At 38.2% G+C, this 14,302-nt stretch overlaps 1 protein-coding gene across 2 annotated transcripts; it reads right to left on the minus strand.

Annotated features, from left to right (window-relative positions):
- Positions 1-1,363: 1,363 nt before the first annotated feature.
- On the minus strand, positions 1,364-6,146 carry lg11h1orf210 (linkage group 11 C1orf210 homolog). Of its 2 annotated transcripts, none has more exons than XM_058402075.1 (5): positions 6,023-6,146; positions 3,956-4,073; positions 2,774-3,209; positions 2,448-2,522; positions 1,364-2,326 (listed from the first exon to the last, which is right to left on the minus strand). In XM_058402075.1, the coding sequence occupies exons 2-5, from the start codon at positions 4,058-4,060 to the stop codon at positions 1,953-1,955; spliced, it is 990 nt and encodes a 329-aa protein (XP_058258058.1). In that variant the 5' UTR covers positions 4,061-4,073; positions 6,023-6,146; the 3' UTR covers positions 1,364-1,952. The 2 variants fall into 2 exon arrangements, with proteins under 2 accessions (XP_058258058.1, XP_058258057.1); XM_058402074.1 differs by lacking the exon at positions 6,023-6,146 and adding an exon at positions 5,539-5,936.
- Between the last annotated feature and the right edge of the window lie 8,156 nt (positions 6,147-14,302).

Below are 14,302 nucleotides of genomic sequence, written 5' to 3' on the forward strand. Positions count from 1 at the left end.
GAGTCGAAGGAGTCGACTCACGATTCATGAGCGGAAAGAAAGTTTTAATTGTCGTCTCTTTGTTTGTATAGAAATTCGTTACATATTATAATATAGTATTACGTGTAAAAGGAGAAATGTGTATAGTATTATAACATATAGAATTATTTTATGTATGTATTTATTTATTTATTTATTTATTTATTTATTTTTATCTCTGTGTCACTGGGTTGCATTAGCTAAAAAGGCTTGATAACTATTAAACATAAAGAACACAAATAAATAGAAATGTCTACTCCAAGCCATAAATGTAACCTAGATTAATATTCTGTTTATTTTTTGTCGTAGGTTTTTTAGTAAAAGCAGTAAGTCTAATAACGTCTTTTATGACACATGAACAACATATTTAGTATATGGAGTAGGTTTACAATGATCTTATTAGAATGACAAAAAAAATTAGTTCTGACTAATTTAATAAATATTTGATTTTCCTAAATATTGCAAAAGTGTTTTAAAATCATTTCTCTAAAAGCTTTGAGCTGGTGTGTACCTGAATATTATTATTTAAATGTGTTATTTAATATGTATCTGAATATTATTATTTAACTGTATCTGAATATTATTATTTAAATTTATTTTTTAATATGTATCTGAATATATTTCTGGCGAATAAATTGAAAACCTCCCACAGCTCGATTCGATTCACGTGCACGGTTTTGTTCAAAAGAATCGAATCAGTCAAGTCCCAGTGAAAGTGGCCATGGTGTGTCACGTGACATCTTACTACGCATTAAGTCGAGCTTGTTTATCTAGTTAAGCCTATTAAAAATTATATTTATATTATCTGTTAAGTTTAAGGCCAAAAACGTGTAGTAGGGCAGCCTTGAAGGGTACACTGAACTTTTAATGGTTTCCAGTACAATGTTATTAGAACTTTGCTCACACCGTGTGTTCAGACACTCTAAAGTGTTGAAAGCCTAAAGGCTGTGGCATTTATAGACGTGAAGAATGTAAGAAAACCTGACAGACTGAAAATGCTTAGGACCCAATAATTTAATTTCTGTTCTTAATTTTCAAGAACAGCAACAATCAGACAACACCATGCTAAGCTGAATTAACTGAGTTGTATTTAGCCTGTTGCTTGGACCATGGGTTCTCAAATTTGTTTGGTAAAAAATCACCTCTTGTACTTTTGTACACAACTGAACACAATCCAGATAGTCAGATTATTCATCATTAGTTAAAGGATTACAGTAATATTTTATTTAAAAAAAAAATAAATCAATAGAAAATCACAGACTTGCTATGCTTCAAAGACCTGACCCCACAACAGTTCAGAACAACTGTTCGGCAGTCTGAAAGGACACAGCAGGGTCAGCGGATATATGGCGACATATGCTTTTATTGATGTAGACTAAAAAACTTAACAAAACATGAAGAGATGGAGTGTAGGTCATTAAATCATTACACAAAATATTAATCTTAAATGATCTCTAGAAAAAAAAGGATCATTTGTAGGTTAATCAAGACCTGCTGCTAGTTATCATATTCCATCGCATGGTAGAAAACCTCACGCTGAAGGGGGGTGCATTGGGCCTGGGCTCCTGTGGCAACCAACAAATGTTTTCACAGTATTGTGGGTGGGGGGTGAGTGGTCAGATATGAAGCATGTGGGATACCGAAAGGCTAATTAACATCAACAAGAGATCATACACAGTGGTTGTGTGGTGCTTATGGTGTAGATCATTGTGACATTTTCCGCTTTCATCATCAGTAACTGGTTTATCCTCGTAATTGTAAAATATTTGCTTACATTTTGACAACTGAGTTCGTCAGAAAATTTTCACGTGCAAGTGCACACAGTATTGACTGCAGGAACAGGCAGAATTAGTCAGAACTTCTTCAGTAGTGGGTGGGAATGGGATTAAAAATAACAGTCCCACGCACACCTCATACTCAGCTCATGTTTTTGTTTATCCGATGCTGAACTCTTCCATGTCCTCATCATCCTCCTGCCAATGTTCGGCCTCTCGCGCTGCTCTTTCCCTCTCACTTGCTTGGATGTAATTGTCTTCAATGAATCCATCGTCATCATCCTCCAGGTTTCCATTTTCCATATCTGAATTTGGGATATTGCCTCGGCTGGAGAATCCCACCTCAAAACTTGCAGGGTCACATTGACTTGCCCCATCCCCTTCACTGAGCCTTGAGTGCCTGTAGCTTGCCAAATACCGATGGAGGATTTTACACTTTGCCCCGATGGCAATGAGCACAGAGAGACTGATGGCTATCACCAGGACTGACACAAGGTACTTCCAGCTGTCTGAAGACTTTTTATCAATGACCTCTGTGGAAATAGGACAGTGAGGAAAAACCGTAAAGCAGGTGACTCTGTAGTTTGGTTTAAAACATTTATGGAAAATTACCAATATAATTATAATTGTGGTCTATAATATTATGAACTGTACCTGTTGCATTGAGGCTCTCCAAGCTTTCTACTAGTAGTTTGCGTAGGAATAAATTATGGATGCCCATGTTGAAGTCTGTGGCATTAAAATGACAAAAATATTTACAATTTTACTTCAAATTGAGAAATAAATAAGAAATTATCTTAAAATTGACTGAAATGCAGGTTATTATTATTATTACTACTACTACTATTATTATTATCAATAATAATAATAATAATAATAATAATAATAATCCTAACAATAATAATAATAATAATAACAACAATAATCATAATAATAAATCAATAAATCAAAACAGTCAGCACACTGTCTCTCTTTCCTACCGACACTGCTATGACCTTGCACCACCTCTTTAGTTCTGTCACTTGCTTGAAGATTACTGGTATGATCTACAACTTCAACCCTTCCATGACCTTGAAGTACAGCAGACATTGGGGTTTGTAGATCAGTGATACTTAGAAACAGCTTTCGCAGTCTGGGAAAGCTGAGCAGAGCCCCAGGCTCAATTGCAGCCAACTTGCATCTACTGAGGTCCAGTATTTCCAGAGAGGGGAAGAGGTAGAAGCTCTGCTTTACCAGTAGGGGGAGGTCATTCCCTGATAAATTGAGCCTGATCAAATGGTCCAAGTGCCTCAATTTCTTCAGGGCTTTAGTGCGTAATAAATGTAGGTGGTTCTCAGAGAGGTCTAGCTCAGTCACGTTTGGCCATATTTGCTGGGGTACAGACATTAGGTCACGTCTGCTGCAATCAAAGGTAGCCTGAGAAAGTAACAATGGGAATTAAGATTGGTTATACGGTTGGAGTTTGTAATTTATCCAATGTGAGCTGTAATCAGGGGGAAAATTCTTTCTGGAATACATGATTATCAGCATTTCTAATCAACATGTGCAAAAAGTTTACATTTTTGGTTTGAACTTCTTTTATCAACACCTTGGTCTATTTTCAGTTTCCTACATTACCCACAATTTTCAACTATTAGCTGATAGGTGCTGCTAGTGGGATCTGCTCTTTGCTTCATCTCTTCCTGAAGAGCCTGCTGCAGCAGAGCTTTATTCTCTTACTCTGTCAAGCTCATGTGTACATGCTGCTCAAACAGATCAGCTTCTAAAGCTTCAGCTTTCATGTTAATAGCATCATCAACACCATCATGCTCATCATCTCATTAATCGGCAAAGGGTTTTTAGTCTTTATTGTCTTTACTCCTTTACATCTCTGTATCTATGTCAGCAAACATCCTGCATAACGTCAGTGTAACAGCAAACGTGTACCTCCTCATGGAAATAATGAAAATATAGCACCAACCAACCAACAGAACTAAGCCATTAGAACCACATGAACTCAGTTAAATAATAAGAATTGTGCACTTTTCATCAGCTGTACACGCTATAGCAAATGCCTGTTGTTGAAAACAGGAAACAGATGAATGCAAACAGGATGTGCCTAATGGTCAAGCTTTTCACGGATTGGGAATAAAAGGGGGAGCAGAGAGCTATTTCTCACTCACCTTCTCTGTATCGGCCACACAGGGTCCCACAGTTACGAGTGTATGGCATAAAGATGAGGCCCAGAGACTGAAGAGCATACACAGGGAATAAGCTGCAGAGCACATCCTCTACTGTTTCCTGTTGAAGTAATATAGCAATGTGAAATATTTCAAGCGGATTAGAGAGATATCTGTAAGGGGCTGTTTTCTAGACTAGTTTGGGGATTCCATGATTGTCAGTTAATGAAAAACATGCATTTACTATTATTATTATTATTATTATTATTATTATTATTATTATTATTATTATTATTACTACTACTAGTATTATTCACTATTTTAATCAGCAATTGTGCATATAGATGAGTTAAAGGGTTGAGTTTTTGGCAATGAATGAGTAGAAACACAAAACTACCATTCATGATAGAAAATTTGGTTGATGCAAATTTCTGTGATATATTTCGTCAGGGTTAATGTGTTCAGGTAACATTGTTGACTGAATGTTGTGTTGAATATGCACATAGATTGACAATTTGTAGATTTGACAAATGGCAATACAAATGCTCTTTTACGTGTCAATTTAAAGTAGTAAGTAATAGACATCAATTTGAAACAAACAAGTATATTTATTTCTGTAAGTTTTCTATTTCCTGAATGCACTGTTCATGTAGATGTTAGTCTGATTAGTCAAGTCGACTGCATATTATGTATGATATTATGTGAAGAACACGATGGGGGGAAAAAACAGTAAAGCTTTTGAGTTCACACCAGTGCATATTTGAATGTTTTCCCCTCTTTCTTCTCGTAGCCACGGAGCCATTGTTCACAAACTCTGCTTGTGTTCTTAGGGCCTTTCCTCCCTCTCTTTCTCTCACTATTCAATGTCAGCATGTTGGCTGTAAACACTTGTCAGGAGCTCACTTTTATCTTCCTGCCTTAAGGTTTCCCCGACACAACAACTGCTCTTGGTTCAAAACACCACCATGTATGTGTGTCTGTGTGTGTGTGTGTGTGTGTGTGTGTGGGGCAGTATCTATGTATTTGTTTTTTTTGCATTTGTGTCTGAGTAGGAAAATCAGAAACAGTCCCATCGTGCAAACTGCCATAAATACACAACAGCACGTCTTTGTGCAATGATCAGGAAAGAGAAACACTAGTATTATGAGCCTGTTTGAAAACGCCATTCGTTATTTTTTACCCTTTCTTAATCATGTGACTACTTTATCTCAGTATGTCATTTACAGAACAAACTGCTGGTGCTTTTAACACATGTCTAAAATCAAGCAGCTCACAGAGATATGACAAAAGTCCTTCACTTGACCTCCTCAAAAGCACCCGACAAGTTTATTGCCCTTCCCCCAAGTAAAACTCCTGCTGTCTTTACTCCAATCAATAGTCATTCAGCAATGATTACATCGTCATGGGGACTTTGCGTGGTCATTGTCACTTTGTCAATTTGGTGAGATCTGCTGAAGAGGCTCTGTCATTGAAAACACTGCATAAATCAAGCAAGGAGATAGAAACCGCTTAACATGCACATTTAATCCTCTCACCATGTTTACCACAAAGCAACAGTACAGGTGAAAAATAATCATGACCCCTACCTTTCACCACCACATATCACATGGCAGGAAATACCGTGAATTCTATCCATATACCCAACAGAATAAGTGTAAACCCTCTTCCATATGTCTGTAGGTTCGTGTCCAGATTTCCTAGCGCTTGTCTTGTTGTGATCAGAAAGGAAGAGTCACAAGGTCGTGACTAACTAAGCATTTTGTGTTTATAGTTAACACATTAGGAGTAACAACAGCATACAGTGAGACACGTGATACCGTCACGTCTAGCTGTTTCAGCAGGCTTATCAAGTCACAGGGAATATGCAATGTTAGATCCTGCATCACGCTGTCAGGATTTTGAGCAAGAACTTTTTTTTAATCATTTATTGTACAAACAACTCGTGCATCCATTATTTACAAAGTTAATTAAAGGAAAAGTCAGCGTGCTCATTTGTAAAGGAATATTCTGATCTAAATATTGGATATAACACTATAGCAATTCAACAAGTAACATAAATTAGCTACCTACCTGTGCGTTCAGTCTCTCAAATATAACAGAGAGACTCACATTTTAGCACTCAGACAAGTCCATGTTTCTACAGGGATAAAATGGAGGCATGTTGTGCAAAGGTTGCTCGAGGTGTGCTTTTAACTGTCACCTGAAGAATAAGTTAATGAGTAACAAGATATCCACATTCAGCTCTATCACTCATAAAACACAGTATTTAACTCTTGAAGCTCATAAATGTGCGCACCCTTCACCTTTTAAACATTAAATCCAAGAGTTATGTAGTAAGGTATGATTAAAGCTATGCGCTACATTCATTTTCTTTTAACCATGGGTGCTGTAGTGATGGTTTATCTACAGTCATATGGCTTTCCTTCCAATTACCTTTCCCCATTCAGTGGCTATTTTCATAGTTAGTAATTATTACGCCTGCTCTGATAAAGTGAATAAAGTTGTGGGCGATATTCAAAATCTGGCAGTGCAGAGGGAATATTAAAACCCACTCTGGTGCAAAATTGCATTAAGTTTGCTGTCTCTTCTAACTACCCCCTCTCTAGCACAAACACAAGGCCAAAGGGGCATTGCTATCAGCACTTTAGAAATCTTGTGGTATTTCCTACACCTAGAATATGTGAATGTACCCTGTTAAGTTATTTCAGGGGTGACAAAAACAAAAAGACTTTATAATTTATATCCATTACCGCTGTTAATAAATGTCATAAGGTTCTGGACTTTTGTGAAAGGAAGCACAATAGCACTCTATAAAGAAATGAGGCTCTGGCTGATTAGCTCAGATTGTTGATTCATTCAGATTTATTAGTGATAGTCAAGTCAGGTGATTGTGATTGTGAAGTGAAACACCCACAAGCCCCATCCCCAGGTTTGAGCTCTGTTTATTTTTCAGCCTGCTTCCTTGACACCCGACAATTAACAAAATGAGGTGGATTATTTATCAGGTTTTTATTTTTCTCTCCATGCATTTGGTGGAGAAGATAAAACATTAAGCACACATTGTCCAAAGTACACATTACACTAAAGGGCAGATGACAGGATTTTATTTTTTAATAAAGCTTTTCTTCAACTTCATCTGGAGCTATCCATAATTTCCTTGATCTTAACTAGAGCTTCAGTCCCAGCTGAAGAGAAGCAGAACCATGGCATGATGCTGCCACCACCATGCTTCAGCATGTTTATGCTGTTCTTTAGGTGATAAACTGCAATGTTTTTGTGGCAAAAAGTTCCACCTGGGTCTCATCAAATGTTTTTTTTTTAACAAGAAAGAGTTTCTGCCTAGCCGCCCTACTTCATGACCTAGACATGTGAACAATACAAAAGGCTTATGTCACATGCAGGGAGGGAGCAGTTACTTGCCAGATATTCCTGCAGCTCCTTTTATGTTCCCACGGGTCACTTGGCAGCCTCCCTGATATATTTTCCATCTTGTTTTCATGTTAATTTTAGAGCAACATAATGTTCATATTGTTATCCCTGCAATGATTTGTATAAAGCAGAATGCTGTAGACTGTGTGTGTAGACTGTGTGTAGACAGTGTGTGTTGTCTGTGTGTAGACTGTGTGTGTTGTCTGTGTGTAGACTGTCTGTGTAGACTGTGCTTGTAGTCTGTGTGTGTAGACTGTGTGTGTAGACTGTGTGTAGACAGTGTGTGTTGTCTGTGTGTAGACTGTGTGTGTTGTCTGTGTGTAGACTGTCTGTGTAGACAGTGTGTAGACAGTGTGTAGACTGTGTGTAGTCAGTGTGTGTAGACTGTGCTTGTAGTCTGTGTGTGTAGACTGTGTGTAGTCTGTGTGTGTAGACTGTGTGTAGTCTCTGTGTGTGTAGACTGTCTGTGTAGACTGTGTGTGTAGACTGTGTGTGTGGTCTGTGGATAGTCTGTGTACTATGTAGACTGTGTGTAGTCTGTGTGTGCAGTCTATGTGGGTAGTCTGTGTGTCTAGTCTGTGTAGCCTGTGTGTGTGTAGACTTTTTATATTCACGATGCATCTACTGTAACAGGAACTATTTTGGGTTTGGGGTTTTTCAGAAGAGTGGATGTAGCAACACTTCTGCTCTAAGTGTTGTTTGGATTGAAGTGTTCTACCTTAACTGTATTGAGTAAAAGACGTGGGAGATCAGAAGGCACAATGAAAACAATAGGGTCATTTCCTGTATGGCTCTTAATGTTTTGGCGCCATTAGGGTGCCTCCAGATCACTCTGGTGATACGTCTGTAAAACCCTAGCTTTGTTTTGTGTGTGTGTGTTGATGAAAAATTGGGATAAGAGGAAGGAGAAAGAAACCCTGGAACATCTGCGGTGGCTTCACTGTCTTTAAAGGGAAATAACAACACGAGGATGAAACAATGGACAATTTGTCTTACGACAGATGCAGATGAACTGGTTAAGGAATTCATGTTTGGCACCTACACTGCTGTTATCTGTTACTGCGGTCAGTACAAGAGCATCTGGAGCCTTCAACACTGCAAACACACACACACACACTCACACTGAAGGTTTGAAAAAGAAAAGCCCCAAAACTATAGCAACCAACTGATTTGCTGGCTAGTCTGCAGTGTTTGTTAAAAAATATATATATTTTGCTTTCAAAAAATGTAATGACCTGCCTGTTAAAGGTGATAGGAACCGGTGGTGTAGGTTACACCTAGGGATACTCTGGCATAGTCAAACTACCTACCGACACATTTTAGGGAGGTGAAAGGAAACCTGATGACGCAGCAAAAGTCCATGTGGACACAGGGAGAACATGAGAAAGTGTGTACAGACAGTAACCTGAGATCAGGATCGAACAGGGAACTCTGGGGCTGTCAAGCGGTCAGATTTTCAACATTATGGAATTCACATCTATAAAGAATATCATCAGTGAAGTGAAGTGCATGATAACTGACTCACATTCATTAGCTACATTTATAGTAGAAGCCACAGATGGTCCTCAGAGTCTGAGCTAAACATTACGAAAGCTGGTTGGTGACCTTAACAAATATGAGCAAGTGTGGAAAAAAAGGATGCAGAAGGGATTCTTGGAACAGCCAATCCAGCCAATTTCCTGAAAAACAGGTCACTGGGAGAACTGATCAAGGACTGGTCATGCCAATTTTTTTTCCCTGTTTACTGCTTCATATGATTTCTTTATATTTGTAAACTCACAAAATTTTCATTATATCTGAAACCATCATTTATACTATATAACATCATTTGTACTAATGCTTTATTCCCACAGCACTTACTTAGGTGGTCTTATTTTACTGACTGGTTTGTTGTCTTGGCTCCCTTCAGTGTTCAAAAAACTCTCATTTCCTTCTGCAATGGGAATTGTCAAGTCTGGTTCCAGAGCAAAAGAGAAGTGATTTGTGCAAATGATATGTTAATCAGTGATTTTATCAACAGAATGTTTAGCTTGGCAATGCAGAGTGTGTGAACACGCAGAACCTGAAACTGTTCAAACTCTGGGGACTTGACGAGATGCTAGTAAACACAATTTCTTATATGGATTTAGTGCATCATTTTCTGTTAGTATGCAACAGATTACTATCAGAATGTGTACAGAAAAGAAGTCCGGGATAATAAATTGCAAATACGTAATTTAGACAGTTATTATTGTGCTTTATTAATGGCATAATATTTAAATGCTAATTATCAGGATGTCCAAGCAAACTTCAAAACAATAGCCAAAGTTTGTTGTCTACTAAACAGTTCTGTCCCACCCCATTTATGTCCTGGTTCAGTAAAGGGTATCCACCAGCTCAGCTGTGATCCAGAAGAACCTCATGGGAAAGAGAGGTAGCTGGCTGAGCAAACACTCTTAGCAGACAGGAGACCAGCGGCTTTTCCTGTTTCTCCTCGCCTGCTGTTTGATTCCTGATTGGCCTGCTTCCTGGTCACATATCAGGTCCAGCGGCACAGCTTCCTGTCAAAAGTCTCCACAGCACTCCCGCTACAGCTGCTTTTCTCCACAGCTCTCATTTTCTAGTCCAATATATCACACTTACTTTATCTCTCCCTCCCATTCTTGTGCATTTAACTTTGCATGTGTGGGTCTTAATGTTCCCAAGGACAAAACTTCTCCCACTGCGGCAAACAAAATTACCAACACCCTGTGGCAATGCATAATGTTTGGGTTTAATAGCATTTCTTGGTCCATAATACCCTAAAATGTCTTATTAGCAGTGAAAATGAAACAAAATCGTCTGCACAGACAATGGTGTGTAAGATAAGAAGCAACAGGAGCGAGGATAATGGATAACACGTGGCCACAGGAAACAGGAAGACACATTCAAGGTTGAAGGCTATTTGTAGCATTTTGCCTGTACAGTATGCTATTTTATTCTTGTTTCTTGTAAAGTCTTTGTCATCACTAATCAGTTTTTGTAATATATTTGGCTCACAAGAATGGCATAACAGGAAGGATTTGCTCTAGTAGAATGATATTGATTTTCATTGTACTTGTGTTTTGGGATGGAAATATTCCAATTTCTGTCATTTTTGACTTTTACTGTTATGTCCACGATCCCAGAGTACAATGTGACCTACATGGCCAGCATGGATTACAACTCACAGCAATCATGGACCCTCTAACATTCATGTTCATCTGACTACTGATTGCACTCACTGGGACTCAATCACATACACAGTATATAAGCATCTCGACCACACCTTCAAACTGCAGAATATACACTTTGAGTTCACTTTCACCAGCAAAAGCATCCTGGGCAGTGGCATCACTGCCTGGTCTGAATTGCACCCTCTCGGATCATGAGACCCTGCAGCGGATAGTGAGAAAAGCTGAGAAGGTCATTGAAGTCTCTCTTCCCTCCATCACACCAGACTTTAGCCATATGCATTGTAGATGACCCCATGAACCACACACACAAACTTTTCACTCTTCTGCCGTCTGGAAAAAGTTATCAAAGAATTCAGCCCTCACAACCAGACTGTGAAGCAGTTTCTTCCCCCAGGCCATCAGACTCTTCACTACCCAGATTTTTTCTTCTGGTTTTCTGTTTTTTGCCCCCAATCTTGCCTAGTTCATGTTGTTTGTGGATCGTCTGACCATTCCCTGCACCTTGAACTTGTTTCCAGATTTCATCTTTATTTTGGTTTCCAATTTTAATAAAGCCTTGCATACCAGCTCTTGCACCTGTACATGCTTACCTGACCTTTTCTCCTATATTGAACAGCGTTTTAATAACTACAACAAATCTCCCACAGGCCTTACTTCAATATTAACCCAGCGAAAATACATATAAAAGATTTTTCCACCCTTCTCTTCCCTCTACACAAAATTATGGCATAAAATGGTTTGAAATCCTCCTGCAATAAACCACATAAAATCCTTATAAACCTTTTAAAATCACATAGCTATAGAAATGGCCTGCACCTGTAGGGCAAGAGCTCCCATTTTAATCAAATTTAAGTCATTGCAGTTTTGGTGGTCTCCTGCTGGTTTCTGGCCACTGAAATAAATTACTTCTACAAAAAAAAAAACCACATAAGTAACCAGTTAATTCCAGTAAATTCCAGCTGTTTTTTTTTGTATAGAAATACAGGAATTTCCTTCAGCTGTATTCATTAGATGCATGAGTCAGTTTCCAGTTTCCACCTAAAAGAGCTTTTTTAATGGGATCATTCAAAAAGTTGACGCAAAAAGCTGACTGATGCTGGAAGTTCTCACTACTTTTTAGCTGAAAACTGCATAGTCACCGATGATAAGATGTTATTACTGTGGTAAAGTATTTTGATTATTTTTAATCTCCCTTGATGTTTGTGAAGTACCTAACTCTTTGGATATACAATATTGTTCTTAGCTCATGCATATTAGCTGGTCTCAGCTAGCTGTCTTGTCTAGTCCAGACTTCAAATCCAACATAATCCTGACCTGGTTAATAAAAATGAATCTCAGACTGATCTTTACAGTTTGGAAGAATGTTTCCGATCATATAATACAACAGGAAAACACTTTCCTTTTAACAAACTTTTGATACCTAAGTACCTCTAATCAAAATCAAGATCTTCTAGCTTTCTTGAGGGTTACTTAACATTAATACATCTATTCCCAGTTATCGTCTGTATAAATATACAGTATGTACCTTATACAGTATCTGTAATAGAGACATTTACTGGTAAACGCTGATAAACAAGTTTAATAATAAAAAGCCAGTGCAGCTGCTGAAAACACTAAAACACACTAGCTATGTTATGATTAACACTTCCACACATTTTCCAGCATTGAATAGGTAGAGTTGTTGATGGGTATTAAATTGAGGAAACTGGGTCAGGCATGTACACCTCACATAGGTTCATTTATATAACCTGTACTTCCTGCATCCAAAAACATGCAGGGCAACTTAGAGCCATGTTTCACTTACATACAGAATCACATTTCTGCCACTGCCTCAGGATAATTAAGATTTGTATACAATAGATTAACCAATAATTTATTTAAAGTATTGTATGTGTTAATCTGTAATAGGCCTTCGGCCTTCCTGAGCCTCTCAATTCTGAATTCTATAGTCATCTTTAGTGATGTCTCAGTAATGCCAGAGCTAATGCTGGGCAAAAGAAACTAAAGAAATTTTGTATTAACCAACCTGTGCTTCTACTGGTTTAAGTGCCGAATGATTACGTAACACAATTTTATAATTCTTGCCGGTGCCAGATGCTGTGTAAGAAATTTCTATGGGTCAGATTTGACCAAGGATTTTAAAACAGCTAAAAAAAAAATACAAATACTTAGAAGATAGAAATTAGAATAACGTTGAATATGTTGTAGCTTGTGGTTAGCATGTTTGGCTGACATCCAAAGACATGTGTTGTACGATAACTGGCATCTCCACATTGTCCGTAGTGTGTAAATAAATGTGTGATTGTGCCATGCAATGGGTCGATACCCCCATCCATCTTGTGTTCCGAGTCCACTGGGATAGGCTCCAGGTTCCCCATGTCCCTGTGTAGGATAAGTACTAAATGTATGGATGGCTGGATGTTGGAGATTAATCTTCTGACCACGACTTGATTATAAATGATTCAAGATTCAGGAAGCTTTTATTGTCATTTCAACCACTGACGCAAGACATAGTGAAATGAAACATTTCTCCAGGACCCTGGTGCTACATAGACATACAACATATAGTTTGGACACAAAAAAAAACAACAACACAGAGCTAGGACAGAAGTTTGTCCTAGCCACATAAAGTGCAAAGTGTGCAACTAGGTGCAAACAGAGCAAAGACAAGACAGTGCAAAAACAATAAGTACAAAAAACAACACAAAAAAACAGGACAATTAGCGCCGAAAATGTGCAATGAAATGAAATAAAATGAAATGATGTACAAAAAAACAGGTAACTAATAACATATATGATTATAACATATATATATAGCGGCCTGACAACACGCATTGTGCAAAAATGCAGTAGCAGCGGTTGAGGTAGTGCAAATAGTAATAAACATAAATATAGCAGCGGGTGAAATATTAACAAGGGTTGAGGTAGTGCAATAAGTAATGAGCAATATAAGTTTGTTCACACAGGTGAGAGAGAGAGAGAGAGAGAGAGAGATTTGTACAGTTCAGTCCTGGGTGTTGAGTCTGATGGCTTGAGGGAAGAAACTGAGTAGGTGAATTTACACTTCCTGTGATTTTGTTTTCAGAGAAAGTTTCAGAGCTGTGCTTAAAATTCACTTTGCTATAAAAAGTCATACCTACAGTTTCTCAACATTACAGGAGTTTCTAGTCGATGCATTTTATAGTTCACTTAGACTCTTAGTGGAATCTGCAGTGGAATAGTGCAGAACGGTAGGATTTGGAGGCTCTTACATTAGCATCACTATCAAAAAAATGGCTACAATGGCTAGCAATGCTTTACCCTTTTTTAGGAAAAGCACTGGGAGCCTGGCAGCATGTTGAGCTCATGCTGTGAAGCCATGCTGTGCTCGGAACAGGAATTTCCACCTCACTGTCACCACCATGCCCTGAACCAACAAAGTCAACTGCTGTTTAATTTACATAATCTGTTGTAAAAGCAAAGTCTATTATGATAATAGCACCCACGATTTTGGACTGGATAGTGTATGAGGTTTGTGACCATGAGGTCAAAGTCTTGTTCTAGTTAATACAGATATAGAGTTGTTAATATGTCAACACTGTGTAGAATTTAGTGGTAATGCAGTGCAGTAAAACATACCCCTGAAATGAACACCACTGTTCTGAGTACAGAGGGGATAGTTACAGGATCTAGTGCAGGGGAAACAGGATACATGGTAACTGCCATTCTCACCTCTTTGGTTCTTGAT

Source organism: Hemibagrus wyckioides, linkage group LG11 (assembly GCF_019097595.1).
Source record: "Hemibagrus wyckioides isolate EC202008001 linkage group LG11, SWU_Hwy_1.0, whole genome shotgun sequence".
Taxonomy (NCBI): domain Eukaryota; kingdom Metazoa; phylum Chordata; class Actinopteri; order Siluriformes; family Bagridae; genus Hemibagrus; species Hemibagrus wyckioides.

Excerpts from the sequence above, each read along its gene's own strand:
- lg11h1orf210 (XM_058402075.1), bottom strand. The coding sequence starts at position 4,060 with ATGTGCTCTGCAGCTTATTCCCTGTGTATGCTCTTCAGTCTCTGGGCC. Across the intron at positions 3,210-3,955 it reads GTGTGGCCGATACAGAGAAG|GCTACCTTTGATTGCAGCAG; the intron begins GTGAGTGAGAAA and ends TTACTTTCTCAG. Across the intron at positions 2,327-2,447 it reads GGAGAGCCTCAATGCAACAG|AGGTCATTGATAAAAAGTCT; the intron begins GTACAGTTCATA and ends CTATTTCCACAG.